Source organism: Coffea arabica, chromosome 9c (assembly GCF_036785885.1).
Source record: "Coffea arabica cultivar ET-39 chromosome 9c, Coffea Arabica ET-39 HiFi, whole genome shotgun sequence".
Classification (NCBI taxonomy): domain Eukaryota; kingdom Viridiplantae; phylum Streptophyta; class Magnoliopsida; order Gentianales; family Rubiaceae; genus Coffea; species Coffea arabica.
The window spans coordinates 6840875-6854765 of NC_092326.1; the positions used below are offsets into that span (position 1 = coordinate 6840875).

General features: G+C 36.5%; 1 protein-coding gene across 1 annotated transcript; it reads left to right on the plus strand.

Moving 5' to 3' along the window:
* Window positions 1-10202: 10202 nt before the first annotated feature.
* Window positions 10203-11610, plus strand: LOC140014092 (uncharacterized). Its single transcript, XM_072064487.1, has 2 exons — window positions 10203-10934; window positions 11161-11610. The coding sequence occupies exons 1-2, from the start codon at window positions 10203-10205 to the stop codon at window positions 11608-11610; spliced, it is 1182 nt and encodes a 393-aa protein (XP_071920588.1).
* The last annotated feature ends 2281 nt before the right edge of the window (window positions 11611-13891 follow it).

The following is a 13891-nucleotide window of genomic DNA, read 5'->3' on the forward strand; positions in this document are numbered from 1 at the left end:
CCCACCCGGATCAGTGTGGTACTTACTATTGTTCAGAGGTCTAGGGCACTGAGACGACTCGAGAGGTACCTCCCACTAAATCGGTGTGGTACTTACTATCGTTCAGTTAATAGGTCTGAGACGATTCGAGAGGTACCTCCCACCAAATTGGTGTGGTACTTGCTATTGTTCAGAGGTCAATGAGACATCGCTCCAATTGACTTATGCAGCCATAGCATATTTTCCAAGTCAAGTCATGTCAGGTCAAGCAAGTCAGGTCAGGTCAAGACAAGTCGGGTCAAGCAAACCACGTCAGGTCAAGACAAATCAGGTCAAGCAAGCCACGTCAGGTCAAGACAAGTCATTTATTTTCAATGAGAACGAGTGCGATAAAATACACACTCGGTTCGGCAAGTTTACGTATCATGTATAACACTTGTACAACTAATATCTCTATCACATAAGCATTTAACACATACTTGACACTCACCAAATAAACAAAGAAGAAATGTCACTTGACTTTCAGGCGTCCACCGTGGAATCCTCTTGAAGGTCCTCGTGTGAGCCTGAACAATTAATAGTAAACTATCACTTATATACCCCAATTATTACGAATGATTGTACGCTTGTACAATCCAAGAAAATCTCATGAAAGCGAGCCTAAATTACTCGCGAATCAAGACTCAAAAGTGGGATTTTTAAAGCACAAGAGAAATTGAGTTTTCATCTTTGAAATCATGTATAAAATGTTCAAGTGATATCGAAGGAAAAAGAAGAATTTGGAAAAACTCCATTTCCTTGAGATTTGGAAATTTTAGTTTTGATACGAGATCTTTGAAAAATCGTATCTTACTCTTTACCAGTCCAAAATTGGAAACCTTGGTACCGTTGGAAACTTCTTCCAAAGTACTAAAAGTTCTTAGAAGACAATTTTCCATGATTTCAAACGGAAGGTATCCAAAAATTAGCTCAAAATTGCTGTTCTGGGGCGTTGAAGACAGGTTTAGGTTGGTTTTTGGCAAACTTTGAAAATTCGGCAAAATTCACTTGATCCGAATTAACCTCTGAAATTTCTAACTATATTAGAGTTGCAATCCAAGTTTAAAACAAAAGAAACGGAACAACATTCGGAGTTTTGAGCACCAAGATATGGTAGCTCAAAGTTACTAAGATTTCCTTGTTAATCAAGAGTTTTCCAAACTCAAATCATGAACTTTGGAAGTTTAGTTGAGCAGCGAAACGGACTCGGAATGGCACGAAATTTAGCAGTATAATACTACTATATATGTACTATTCTTCTGTCAAATTTCATGAAAAAATACATACGGGAAGTTGGTTAACAAAGTCACAAAAGTTTCTAAATTTTCAAGGCAAAGCTGCCTTGTGCTACCATTTCCCTTTTCTAAATCATTTGGCTAATGAAATATTTTCAAACATGACTCATTTGTGTAGACAATGTCTAAGTAACACTTAGGATACATTTTCTTAGGTGATTAACACCAAGAATTTCGAAATAACAAGTCCCAAGTCAAGATTGGTCATTCGGCTAAGAGGAAAGGAAAAGTTTTCCAGATTCGAAGAGCAATTTCGGGACATCATTTGCATATTGAAATGGTCTTATAATATCACCAAATTTTGTACAATTAAACCTCCATATGACGACTACTCCTCTATCAAATTTCATTTGAAATTTCACACGGGAAGGTAGTTAACTACACCATCAAAGTTCAATAAATTTCCCAAGGCAAAACTGTCTTCTATCTCTTCTTCCCTTTTCAAACATTTTGTCCAATGCAAACCAATCCAAATCTGATTTATTTGTGAAACAAAGTCCAAGGAACATCTAATATAAAGTTTGGTAGATGTTAGATATCAAAGTTTCCAAAAAAACAAGTCCCAAATCAAACTAGGCCATTTAACTAGCCAAAAGAGGATTTTCAAGCAAAAATCCAAGTCTGTAATTTGGCCATATCTCACTCAATTCAACTTGGAATTGAGCGTAGTTGGTGGCATTGAAAACTTCATTCATAAGGTTATAATTTCTCAGAAGAAACCATTTTCAAAATCTGTCCACAACTAGTCCACATTGGAGCCTCAAGTTGTAGTTCATGTTCTGCCTTCTAGGGAACTAATGAAACAGGGCAGCCAAGTTCAAATGGTTGGTACGGATTACTCATGTGGAATCAGGACGTGCATTTTATACCGTTGGAAAGGTAGAAATATCTAGTTTCTAGTGCCACAAATGGAACTCAATTTCAACATCGGAGTAAAAAGGTATGGCTGAAAGAAACAGACTGCCAGGCAATTACGGGAACCATTTTCCAGATTTGCTAAACCTTTGAAATCATCACATTTGACCAACCAAATCATGTCATTTTTCAATGATACTTTCTACACCATTCATATAACATGTATACATCATAATCAAGCCATTAGAATCACTAAAAATCATCCTAAGGGCCACGGACAACATAGGGGCAGAATCAGAAAATTTTCACCTTCACTCCCCTTTGAGTTTCTATCAACAATCTAACATTATTCCACTAATTTAAGCACTAAACCAACATTATTAGCATCATCAATCACCAAATCAGTTCATCCAACCAAAGAGGGAGTTCATAGAGCCCACACAACAATTTTTCCAACATAAACAAGCTACCCACAAGCATGCATGAGTTTATATATGCTTTACTACTTCCATAAGACAAGATTTAAAGGCTTGATCGTCATATACCTTCTTAGATGCTAAAGGTCAGATTTTTTGCCACAAGAAAGCTCCAAGAAACCGTGGAAATGAAGCCCTTCTCCTTGCTTAAGTGAATCTCCAAGTGGTTTGTGAGTTGGATACAAATTTTGAGATGAAATGGAGGAAGATTGGTTGCAAGAATGAAGAAGCTTTTCTTCCTTTCTTTCCTTTGCTGTTTGGTCGGCTGTTTTGGGAGGGAAAAGAAAGTGTTTGGCCGGCACTTAAGGTGAGAAGAGAAGGGTTTTGATCTGGTGTGATACTCCCTTGAGAAGCCTAAGAATGTGTGGCCGAAAATGCTTCAAAAATCAACTAAAGAGAGTGCGCGTACGCGCGCGTTCAACTAAGGAGAGTGCGCGTACGCGCGCGTTTCGTGCTCGTTTCCTCTCGGGTTTGTTTCACTTATGCACTAAACCTCTAATGCACTTATATCCATACTATTATTATTCACTCTTAATGGTTAAAAAAATAAAGGTCTTAAGTCCCTTAATTGATCGCGTGCGTAAAAACGTGTACTTCCAATTTTTCGCGATAACGCTTAACTTTCAAGAAATTCTTATAACGATTGTATTACTAACTAATACTTGAGCACTTAAACATAAAAACACCTGATTTGAGACTAATGTACAAGTCTCCAATTTTCCAAACTTATTGTATTCTCGAATCAATTATTTACTCCAATTGCGTATTCACTATTTTCACTTAACAGGTTTCGAGAAATTAATTTTTGAAACGAGCCACTCTAAAAATATAAGTAAGTCATAGATCAATGTAATTAGGTCTCAAGAGACTAGAAAATAATATTCGGGACAAACAGGCAATTAAATATTTTAATAAACTCATAACAGGAGTTTAAAAATAAATAAATTTTTGCGAGTCCTCATGACTTTTTCTCAATTTACTATTGATCATTCTTACTTTTTCAAAATTAATACACTCTCAATTCAAATATAGTCTCGAAAAACGTGTACTCGTTGTTCAGAATTAAATGAGTTTTCGAAAAGTAATTTTCTAACAAAACGCTTTAAAACAAAAGAGAGGCGTTTTTCCATATAAATGAATTTTAAATAGTCGAATTAAATAATTAATTAAGCCAGTAAAATAAAATAAAATAAGAAAATTTTCGGGTCCTCACAGACAATCTATGGGATAGACATTTAGAAATATATTTTATGCTACACTCCTTCATATTTAATAGAAAAATTTTGACTTCACATGAGAATGCAAGTTGTAGACGTGCAGGGAAAAAATACTTGATTGGTGCTTATGTAGTTAAATGTGGTATTGTTTCGTCAAATTGAGTTGTTTAATCAAGCGGTAAAATCAAATAAATTGAAAATGCATTTATGATTATAAATATGGTTGATACACCAGTAAAAGCAGATATTAGGTATATTAAAAAATTACACCATAACAGAAGAAAAAGAAAACACCTTGAAATGTGACTGCACAACAAAAGAAAAACTAAGCAAACAAAGAATAAGATAAAACCAAAGAGATATGAAAGAAAAAGAGAGGAAACAGAGAATGAGTATTCGGGAAAAGAGAAAACACAATATGAAAGGAAATAAAACTTAAGTGGAAAGAGCGATAGATGTTGATTTGGATAGAAGGAAATTGCTCTAAAACAAACTGAACTTTCACTAAGATTTGAAAGATCCCAAATCTAGCAAAGACTAAAGTCTTGCATGCGCAAGGAGAAGACCCATAGAGAGAAAGCTCATGGGACAATTTCAGAGTAAATTTTCATACAAGTCTCTTTAGACTCCCCTACAGTAGAAGTAGGTATATAATGTAAGGAATAATAAATAAACTAAATTTACTATAAATAAGGGAAAAAAGAAAAGGAATTGATTGTTGCAAATAACAAAATGAAAGAGAAAATAACTACCAAGAAACAAAAACATCAAATTGTCCATATGGCAGCAAGAGAAAGCATCAACTTGAAAGAACATGGATGTGTCTAACTTAACAATCTACCAAAAAAACATTTTATTGTATATAAAAATACATACACAGACACATATTGTCACGCTCCGAGCCCGGCCCTTGCTCGAAATGCAATAGTCGTCATATCTCAAAGAATATAATTCTCCAAGATACAAAGTATCAATAATCATTACATCTTATTTGCGGAAGCAATGGAAAATCCAGTGCGAAACTTATTTCTATTAATAAAAAAATAAAAATGAAATGATTAAGTAATCATTCTATCAAGCCATATATGCTCATTATTAACATAACGGATCTGAAAATAACATTTATTCAATCACTATTTGATTATTCCATTAACAATCCTACTCTAGCAATCACAGTCACCATCAACCTCAACAAACTCGTATACATACTCATCCTTTGCATAAAATGTTAAAATATTGGGATGAGCATCAACTTGCTCAGTGAGTAAAACATAACGCCCTTGTTAGACCCAATATGTTACATATATATACAGTTATACATTTTCAAAAGTTATACACGTAAACACACAATTTCATGAAGAGTAAACATTCCTTGCATATTAGTATCGTATATAAACATTTATTAAATAGTTAACAGCTCTTATTAGTTACATGCCTTTATCGGCGCTGAGAACTCAGTCTAGTGACTGACCCCACTAGAATGGATAGTCAAAAGGACCTCCGGAGTACCGTTTGACCAATATTGCACTTTACTTTACTTTACTTTTGTGACGACCTCACCTCCCCCTAGAGTATATCCAAGAGTTTGGTGGATCTCCTGCTCAACTCTCGCCAGGACTCACTTATTAAGGTCTTTGAAATAGCCTTTCAAGCCTCGAAATTAACATAAAAGTTTTATTTCCAACCAACAATTCAAACTTAATTTACAATCCAAAAGTAAAATATAGGATTACATTCTAAAGATTCCAAATAGGTCTCATCTACAAAAGTACAAATACAAGAGATTATATACACTAGTTCACGGCTACTTGCTCCAATCTCCACCCCTGTAAGGAAAAAACAAACTAATGGGATGATTTCAAAACTCAGTGAGATTCCCAAACAAGCAGGGAAACCCGAGAACATTTACACTTAGCACTTTGTACACTAGGCACAGTAATAAGCAGTCATTCAAGAATTAATCATTCATTTATTGAAAGGATACATGCTTAATTGGAGCCATTCATTCAAGTCATTAATTCATTCATTAACCAACCATTTTCCTTATCCTTCCGATATTAGAAAACATTTGCAAGTGAAAACTCCTTTAGTGTTCATGTCGTTCATTCATTGATTTCATTGCATTGAATTCATTAGTCAGTTCTCCACCAGATTTCGTGGTAATACTCGAGTATACCAAATATTGTCCCAGGGTCACCAGCCGCCCGACCGAATCCGTTACTGGCTTGAGTCGACTGGTAACGAAGGACAAAGGCCCAATTCAACTAAAGGCTTACATTCATGTGCAAGTAACATTCAATCATTGAAAATTCACCTTTGCTTGGGTCGAGTGTGATGAAATACGCACTTGCCCATTAAAAATCCTTTTGACAATCATTGAAAAATATTTAATATTTAGTACAAACATTTTATATAGTCATTTAAACTACAAACATGCAGAGAATACTCACCATGGTACAAGTTCATTTGTTCGCCTCGTGTGCACTTCCAACCTCACTTCCACGTCCTAAAATTACATATATAAAGTGCCATGAGATCCACTATGCCAAGTCACATTATTCAAAAGAAAATCACCTCCAAGCCAACTAAGTTATCTCCGCTTTAAACATAAAACCAAGGTCAAGATGGTTCAACAACCCCAACTTGAAGTTGAAAATGAAAGCAAGAACAGTTTTAGGAAAATAGAATTTTCTCCAGTTTTGCACAATGCTATTTGAAAAATCATATCTCAAGTTTTTTAAATCCAAAATTTATAAACTTTATACCGTTGGAAAATAGATTCAAAGGGTTACAATTTTCAGAATACACTTTTTCAAGATTCTGTCCACAAGTCAGTCAAAATCCAATTTCAAGCAGCTCCTTTACTAGTAGAAAGATAGAACAAAAATGGAAATTCAGTCAATTTTGGAAAATCACAGATATTCATAGGAATTGAGAAAAATTCTAAAATTTTTGCGATAGAAAGTACTTTGAATTTAGTTTCAAACACAATAAACAGAACTCAATTTGGATTTTTCTAACCCAAGATATGACAGATTTTCCAAAACTGCTTACAGTCTCCTGCAAAAATTTCCAGCCATGGTTTTTGATCAAAATGTGAGATTTAAACCACTTAAAATGCATGTTTTTAATCAAATTTCAACACACACTTGTAGGCTAAAATAGTATAAAGTATTTTGAGCAAAATCAAGTCTAGAATCATGATAAAAATTTCAAATTCTAGGTTGCAACTTCTGCCCTTCCATTCAGTCAGCAACCAGAAATTTCTTTCTAACTTTTCCAGCATTTCTCCAACTAACTTACCAAATCCAACCAACCATACTTAACAAGTCCATAGGGTTTCATTTTCAACATAACATTAGATATATATATAAGGCTAAAATCTCAACAAGAAACCACCATAAATCATATACATATTATTAGGTTGCAATTTTATCATTTATTTTATAATTAACTTCCCTTATTACCTGACCTGATATAGATTAATTGTCAGATTCTACTCAGTTTTGAAAATGTGCATTTATTACAGGGAGTAGAACAAAAATATCTAACAAGTACCAATTTGACAGTCATCAGGAAAAGAGTTCAAGTAGCAGTTCTTATTCCAGGGACAAATATGGCATCCAGGGGCACTTTTGTAAAAGGAGAAACTTTTCTTTTTTTGGCAGTTCTCGAAAAGAGAGGAGATCAAGCGAGTCTAGGAGTCTTCCTTTTCTTCCTCTGGAGCGCTGCATAGCTGGGTAGAAGAAAGTAGATAGGAATAGATACTAGACAACAGGCTCTACTTTTAGCTTAGCTGTTTGATTTTTCTTTTTGGCTTTAGAGTAGCTTTTTCCCTCGTATGTGAGGAGACCAAGTGAAAACAATTAATCACTTTTGGTAGCTTCACTTTTCTCCTTTATTCAAACGAATTGAACTTTCTCAATCGAAGACAATGGTTGTGTCTGTTTCTTCAACTTTATGTGGGTTTTCCTCGTCAAGAGTGAACTAAACCGTTTTTTCTAGTCAAGGAACAACGGAGGTTTTGGGTCGCCTAAAAATTGTGAAATCGGATTAATTTTATCTATTCCTCTTATTTATTGATATCTGCATATTTTCCTATTGCAGTGCTTATGATTGTTAAATTAGTTGATTATCTTGGATCCGGATAGTGAATTGATTTAGTAATCTATTGTCAATTGAGGCATTAAATCCGTAATTGTTTAATTGCCCTGAAATAGTGACAACAGGCATGATTAGGTTTGTATCAGGAAAATATGCAGGCTAATCTAAAATAACTCTGGTAGTGCGTTATTTGGTTAGAATAGAACTCCTCTAATATGTAAGGCAATTGAAAAATTAAATCTTACGGGCGTACCTAGGATTATTTCTCAATTAGAACAGTGATTAACGGGCGTATCTTAATCACCGACACAGTAAGAAGGGGTAGGCTATTATCACTTGTTTGAAAGTTATAACCTATTTATTAGTAAATAATTGGAATTACCTTTGCATCAATGATCAATTAGATGAACCATTGCTGAAGTTATTTCTTGGCTAGACCTTTAGTTATTATTATTCTGATTTTAGTGAATTGTCATTTAATTCTTAGTTAGCTATTTGCTTTTATTCGAACTGTCTTAATTGGCATCTTTTATACAAAATCACCCCCTTGTTATTTTGAATTTCAAAAGAGACAAATACCCCTAATCCCTGAGTAGACGACCATACTTACCCTTTATACAAATCAATAAATCCTCGTGAGTAAGCAATCCCATTCTGGTATATCGGATTAAGCAAATTCTTTGGCAACAGGGTGAATCAAGTAACTTATTGCACACCTAAAGTCCCTACTCCAGTACTTAAAATCGGATTTTTGATTACTTTAATTGGCAATTAGATTTACTTTTATTATTGTACAGGCATCGACAATCTGTCAATTTTTAGCGCCGTTGCCAGGTATTGGCGTTGGTTATTTGTTTCTTTTTAAATTTATTTTTGTTCTAATTTTCTGGTATTTTTCGAGTGTATGCCTCGTTTTTCTCGTACAGGTGAATTAATTTTCGACCCCAAGGTAAAGAAGACTGCGCGTCAAACAAGGAAAGAGACCAGACAGGCCAGAGAGGAGCAATCTAGTGCTGTATCTCAGAGATTTGAGTCAGAAGTTGAACCAATAGATTCGCTTGGTGATATTTCGAGTGACTCGGAGCAAGAAGAAGTCACTATGGCTAATACACGAACACTGAGGGAGTTGACTGCTCCTGATTTAAATCAGCAGCCCTTATGTATTACTTTTTCACATTTAAATGATAATAACCCCTTCGAGTTAAAATTCGATCTAATTCATCTCTTGCCAATTTTTCCATGGTTTATCAGGTGAGGAGCTGTATAAGCATTTGCAAGAGTTTGATGCCATTTGTAATAGCATGAAACGCCCAACATTTACAGAAGAACAGATAAAAATGAGGACATCCCCTTCTCCTTGAAGGATTCTGCAAAAGATTGGTTGTACTGCCTACCACCAGGTAGTATCACCATGTGGGACCAATTGAAGAAAAAATTTTTAGACAAATATTTTCCTGCGTCTCGAGTTGCAAGTCTAAAGAAGGAGATATGCGGTATTAAATAGTATCCAGGAGAGTCGCTTTATGATTATTAGGAGCGGTTCAAGAAGTTATGCATCAAGTGTCTTCAATACCAAATAAGTGAGCAATTGCTCATCCAATATTTTTACGAGGGGTTATTTTTCAGAAACAAAAATATAATTGATGCTGCAAGTGGCGAGGCATTGGTAAACAAGACTCACCGAGAAGCATGGGAGCTAATTGAAGGAATGGTTGAGAATTCGCAGCAGTTTGGTACGAGGGAGGATGTCTCGACACGCAAAGTGAATGAGGTAAAGACATCTTCTGTCCAGCAGCAGTTGACTGAATTAACATGTTTTGGCTATAGGAAATGTATCACAAACCAATGTGTGTGGGATTTGCACCGCTATGGGTCATTCTACAAAGATGTGCCCAATGATTTAAGAAAAAAGTGCGAAGCAAGTGAACATGGGTGGTCATGCGCCCGTGCCAAAAAAGCAATATGACCTGTACTCGAATACGTACAATCCGGGTTGGAGAGATCACCTTAACTTCAGTTATGAAGGAAATAGGCAATCAAATTTTGCACTAAATACACAGCAAAGGTACCAACAGCAGTATCAACCTCCCCCACCACCACCCCTTTCAAACTCAAGTCCGTCTATAGAAGAGATGATGAAACAATTAATTGCTAATTAACAAAAGACGGATTCTAACCTGCAAAGTATGAGAAACCAACTGGGACAGATGCAAGCAATGTAGAGTCAGATGAGTGCGATGGCGATAGTAATTAACCGCCTAGAATCCCAAGTCCAAGGGAAACTGCCGTCTCAATCTGAATTGAATCCGAAGAACGTAAGTACGATGACCTTAAGGAGCGGGAAGAAAATTCAGAGATCCGAACTCAGGATTCCAACGGACAAGGATAAGGAAAAGATTGAGAACGAGTTTGAGAAGGAGGACAGTAATGGCAAAAATCCAGTGGTACTCCCTGACTTAATCGTTGAGGTTAAAGCTCATCCGTCTCCTTTTCCCAGTAGGTTGGAGAAACCGAAAAAGCAAGATAAGGAGAAAGAGATCCTGGAGGTGTTCCGCAAGGTAGAGATCAATATTTCATTACTAAACACAATCAAACAAGTGCCCAAATACGCAAAGTTTTTGAGGGACATGTGTGTCAACCAACGAAGGCTGAGGGGAAATGAAAGAGTTATTGTGGGGGAGAACGTGTCAGCATTTCTACAAAGGAAACTACCACCAAAGTGCGGAGACCCAAATATGTTTACTATCCCCTGTAGGATAGGTAATATTTTGATTAGACAGGCCATGCTGGACTTGGGAGCATTGATTAATGTAATGTCTAAATCTATCTATGCTTCCCTGAACCTAGGTCCATTAAAAGAAATTGAGATAATAATTCAATTAGCTGACCGAACAAATGCATACCCTGATGGGTTGGTTGAGGATGTGTTGGTCAAAATTAATGAATTGGTGTTCCCAACTGACTTTTACGTACTTGACATGGATGATGATCACTCCCCCGATCCCTCACCTTTGTTATTAAGTAGACCCTTTTTAACACAGTCCAAACGAAAATTGATGTTAATAAGGGTACATTGTCCATGAAATTTGATGAAAAAATTGTACACTTTAACATCTTTGAGACTATGAAATATCACTCAAATTCTAATTTTAGCTCTATTTTTTTCTGTGAATGCTATTGATCCCGCGTGTGCAGGAAGTGTTTGAAATTGTTGGCAGGAATGAATTAGAGATCGCTTTGACCAAACATCTTGAGTTGAAGACAACTCCCAAGGTGGAATGGAGTGAAAATCTGAAATGTACAATAGGGGCATTACATTTATTGCCGATCATAACGAGAAGATATAAGCTCGCACCTGTTTTTGTACTCGAATGCCACCAGATGGTACTTCCATCTGTGGTGCAGGCACCTGTATTGGAGTTGAAACCTCTGCCGAAACACTTAAAATATGCGTATCTGGGTAAAAAGGAAACACTTCCGGTGATTATGTCAGCAGGACTATTAGAAACCCAAGAGAAGAAACTAATTCGAGTTCTGAGAGAACACAAAAAGGCGATAGGGTGGACCATCGCTGATATTAAGGGGATCAACCCTTCCATCTATATGCACCGAATAAGGTTGGAAGAGGATGCCAAACCTATATAGCAAGCTCAAAGGAGGCTCAATCCCCTTATGATGGAAGTGGTGAACAAAGAGATATTAAAATTGGTCGATGTAGAGATCATATTTGCAATATCAGATAACCCATGGGTGAGCCTGGTCCAGATAGTTCTAAAGAAAGCAGGAGTGACAGTGGATGCCAACCAAACGGGTGATCTTGTGCCAGTGCGTAAACCCACCGGATGGAGGCAGTGTATGGACTACCGCAGATTAAACGCCGTCACAAAAAAGGATCATTTTCCTCTTCCTTTCATTGCATTGACCAAATGATTGAGCGTTTAGCTTGTCAGGCTTATTATTGCTTTTTGGATGAATTTTCAGGGTATTTTCATATTGCAATCGCACAGAGGATCAAGAAAAGACGACTTTCATGTGGTCATTCGGGACCTTTGCATATAGACGCATGTCCATTGGATTATGCAATGCACCTGCAACATTTCAGAGATGTATGATAAGCATCTTTTCAGAGTATGTAGAGAAAATTATTGAGGTTTTCAAGGACAATTTTAGTGTATATGGTGATAGTTTCGATACTTGTCTAGATAACCTAAAATTGATCTTGTTGAGATGTATAGAAACTAATCTCGTACTTAACTGAGAAAAATGTTATTTTATGGTTGAGCATGAGATAGTTTTAGGTCATGCAGTGTCTTCTAAGGGTATTGAGATTGACAGGGTTAAAATAGACATTATATCTGCTTTACCTTATTCCATGAGTGTGCGGAAAGTCCGCTTTTTTCTTGGACATGCAAGATTTTACCGAAGGGTCATCAAGGATTTTTCAAAAATCGGAGCCCCTTTGTTCCAGTTTTTACAAAAAGATATGGCTTTCGAATTTGATGACAAGTGTGAGAGAGCTTTCGACAAGTTGAAGGAACTATTGACCTCGTTACTGATCATTCAACCCCCCAACTGGAGTCTACCCTTTGAGATCATGTGCGACGCCAGTGATCATGCAATAGGGGCCGTGTTAGGGCAGAGAGTGGGAAAGGCAGCTCACGTCATCTACCATGCGTCTCAAGCCTTGAATAGAATTCAAATAAACTACTGTACTATTGAAAAAGAGTTTCTTGTGGTTATCTTTGCTTTAGAAAAATTTAGGTCATATTTGTTAGATGCTAAAGTTATTGTATTTTCTGATCATACAGAGTTGCGGTACCTAATGACTAAGAAGGATGCGAAACCGAGACTCATAAGGCGGATATTGCTCCTGCAAGAGTTCGACCTAGAGATAAGGGATAAGAGAGGCTCAAAGAATTTGTTAGCCGACTACTTGAGCTGCATACCAGTGGGAGAGGAGAAAGAGCCATTGAGGGATACATTTCCTGATGAACACTTATTTTCTTTAAATTTTCAATTGCCTTGATATGCAGATTTAATCAATTACCTAGTAACTGGTAATTTCCCTGCAGGTTGACCGAAATCGAAAAGGGACAAGTTGAAGAGCGATGCCAAGTACTTCATAAGGAATGACCCTTACTTGTGGAAGAGCTATGCTGACCAAGTAATGACAAGATGTGTAAGTGAAGTTAAATTTCAATCAATTACAATATTCTGTCATACGTTTGCTTGTGGAGGTCATTTTGGACCTAAACGAACTGCGCATAAGGTATTAGAGAGTGGATTTTATTGGCCTTCATTGTTTAAGGATGTATACATGTTTTGTAAATCCTGTAATCGATGTCAAAGGGCAGGTAATCTAACCCGTAGAGATGATATGTCCCAAGTTTCGTTGATTTTTGTAGAAATTTTTTATGTTTGGGGTATAGATTTTATAGGGTTTTTTCCTACCTCATTTGGTTGTATATACATATTGTTGGCAGTCGATTATGTTTCCAAATGGGTGGAGGCTAAAGCCACCCGAACTAATGATTCAAAAGTTGTTGCAAGCTTTATCAAGTCTAATATTTTTGTGCGTTTTGGGATGCCACCCGAACTAATGATTCAAAAGTTGTTGCAGGCTTTATGAAGTCTAATATTTTTGTGCGTTTTGGGATGCCAAGAGCCATTGTTAGTGACAGGGAGACACACTTCTGCAATAAGACCATAGCTGCGCTGTTCCGAAGATATGGTGTACTCCACAAGATCTCAATATCGTACCACCCTCAGACCAATAGTCAAACGGAGGTATCGAATCGAGAAATCAAGTCCATTCTGGAGAAAATTGTGCAACCCGATAGGAAGAATTGGAGTCAAAGGTTGGAAGATGTACTTTGGGCCTATCAGACTGCATATAAGACCCCTATCGGCATGTCATCCTACAGAG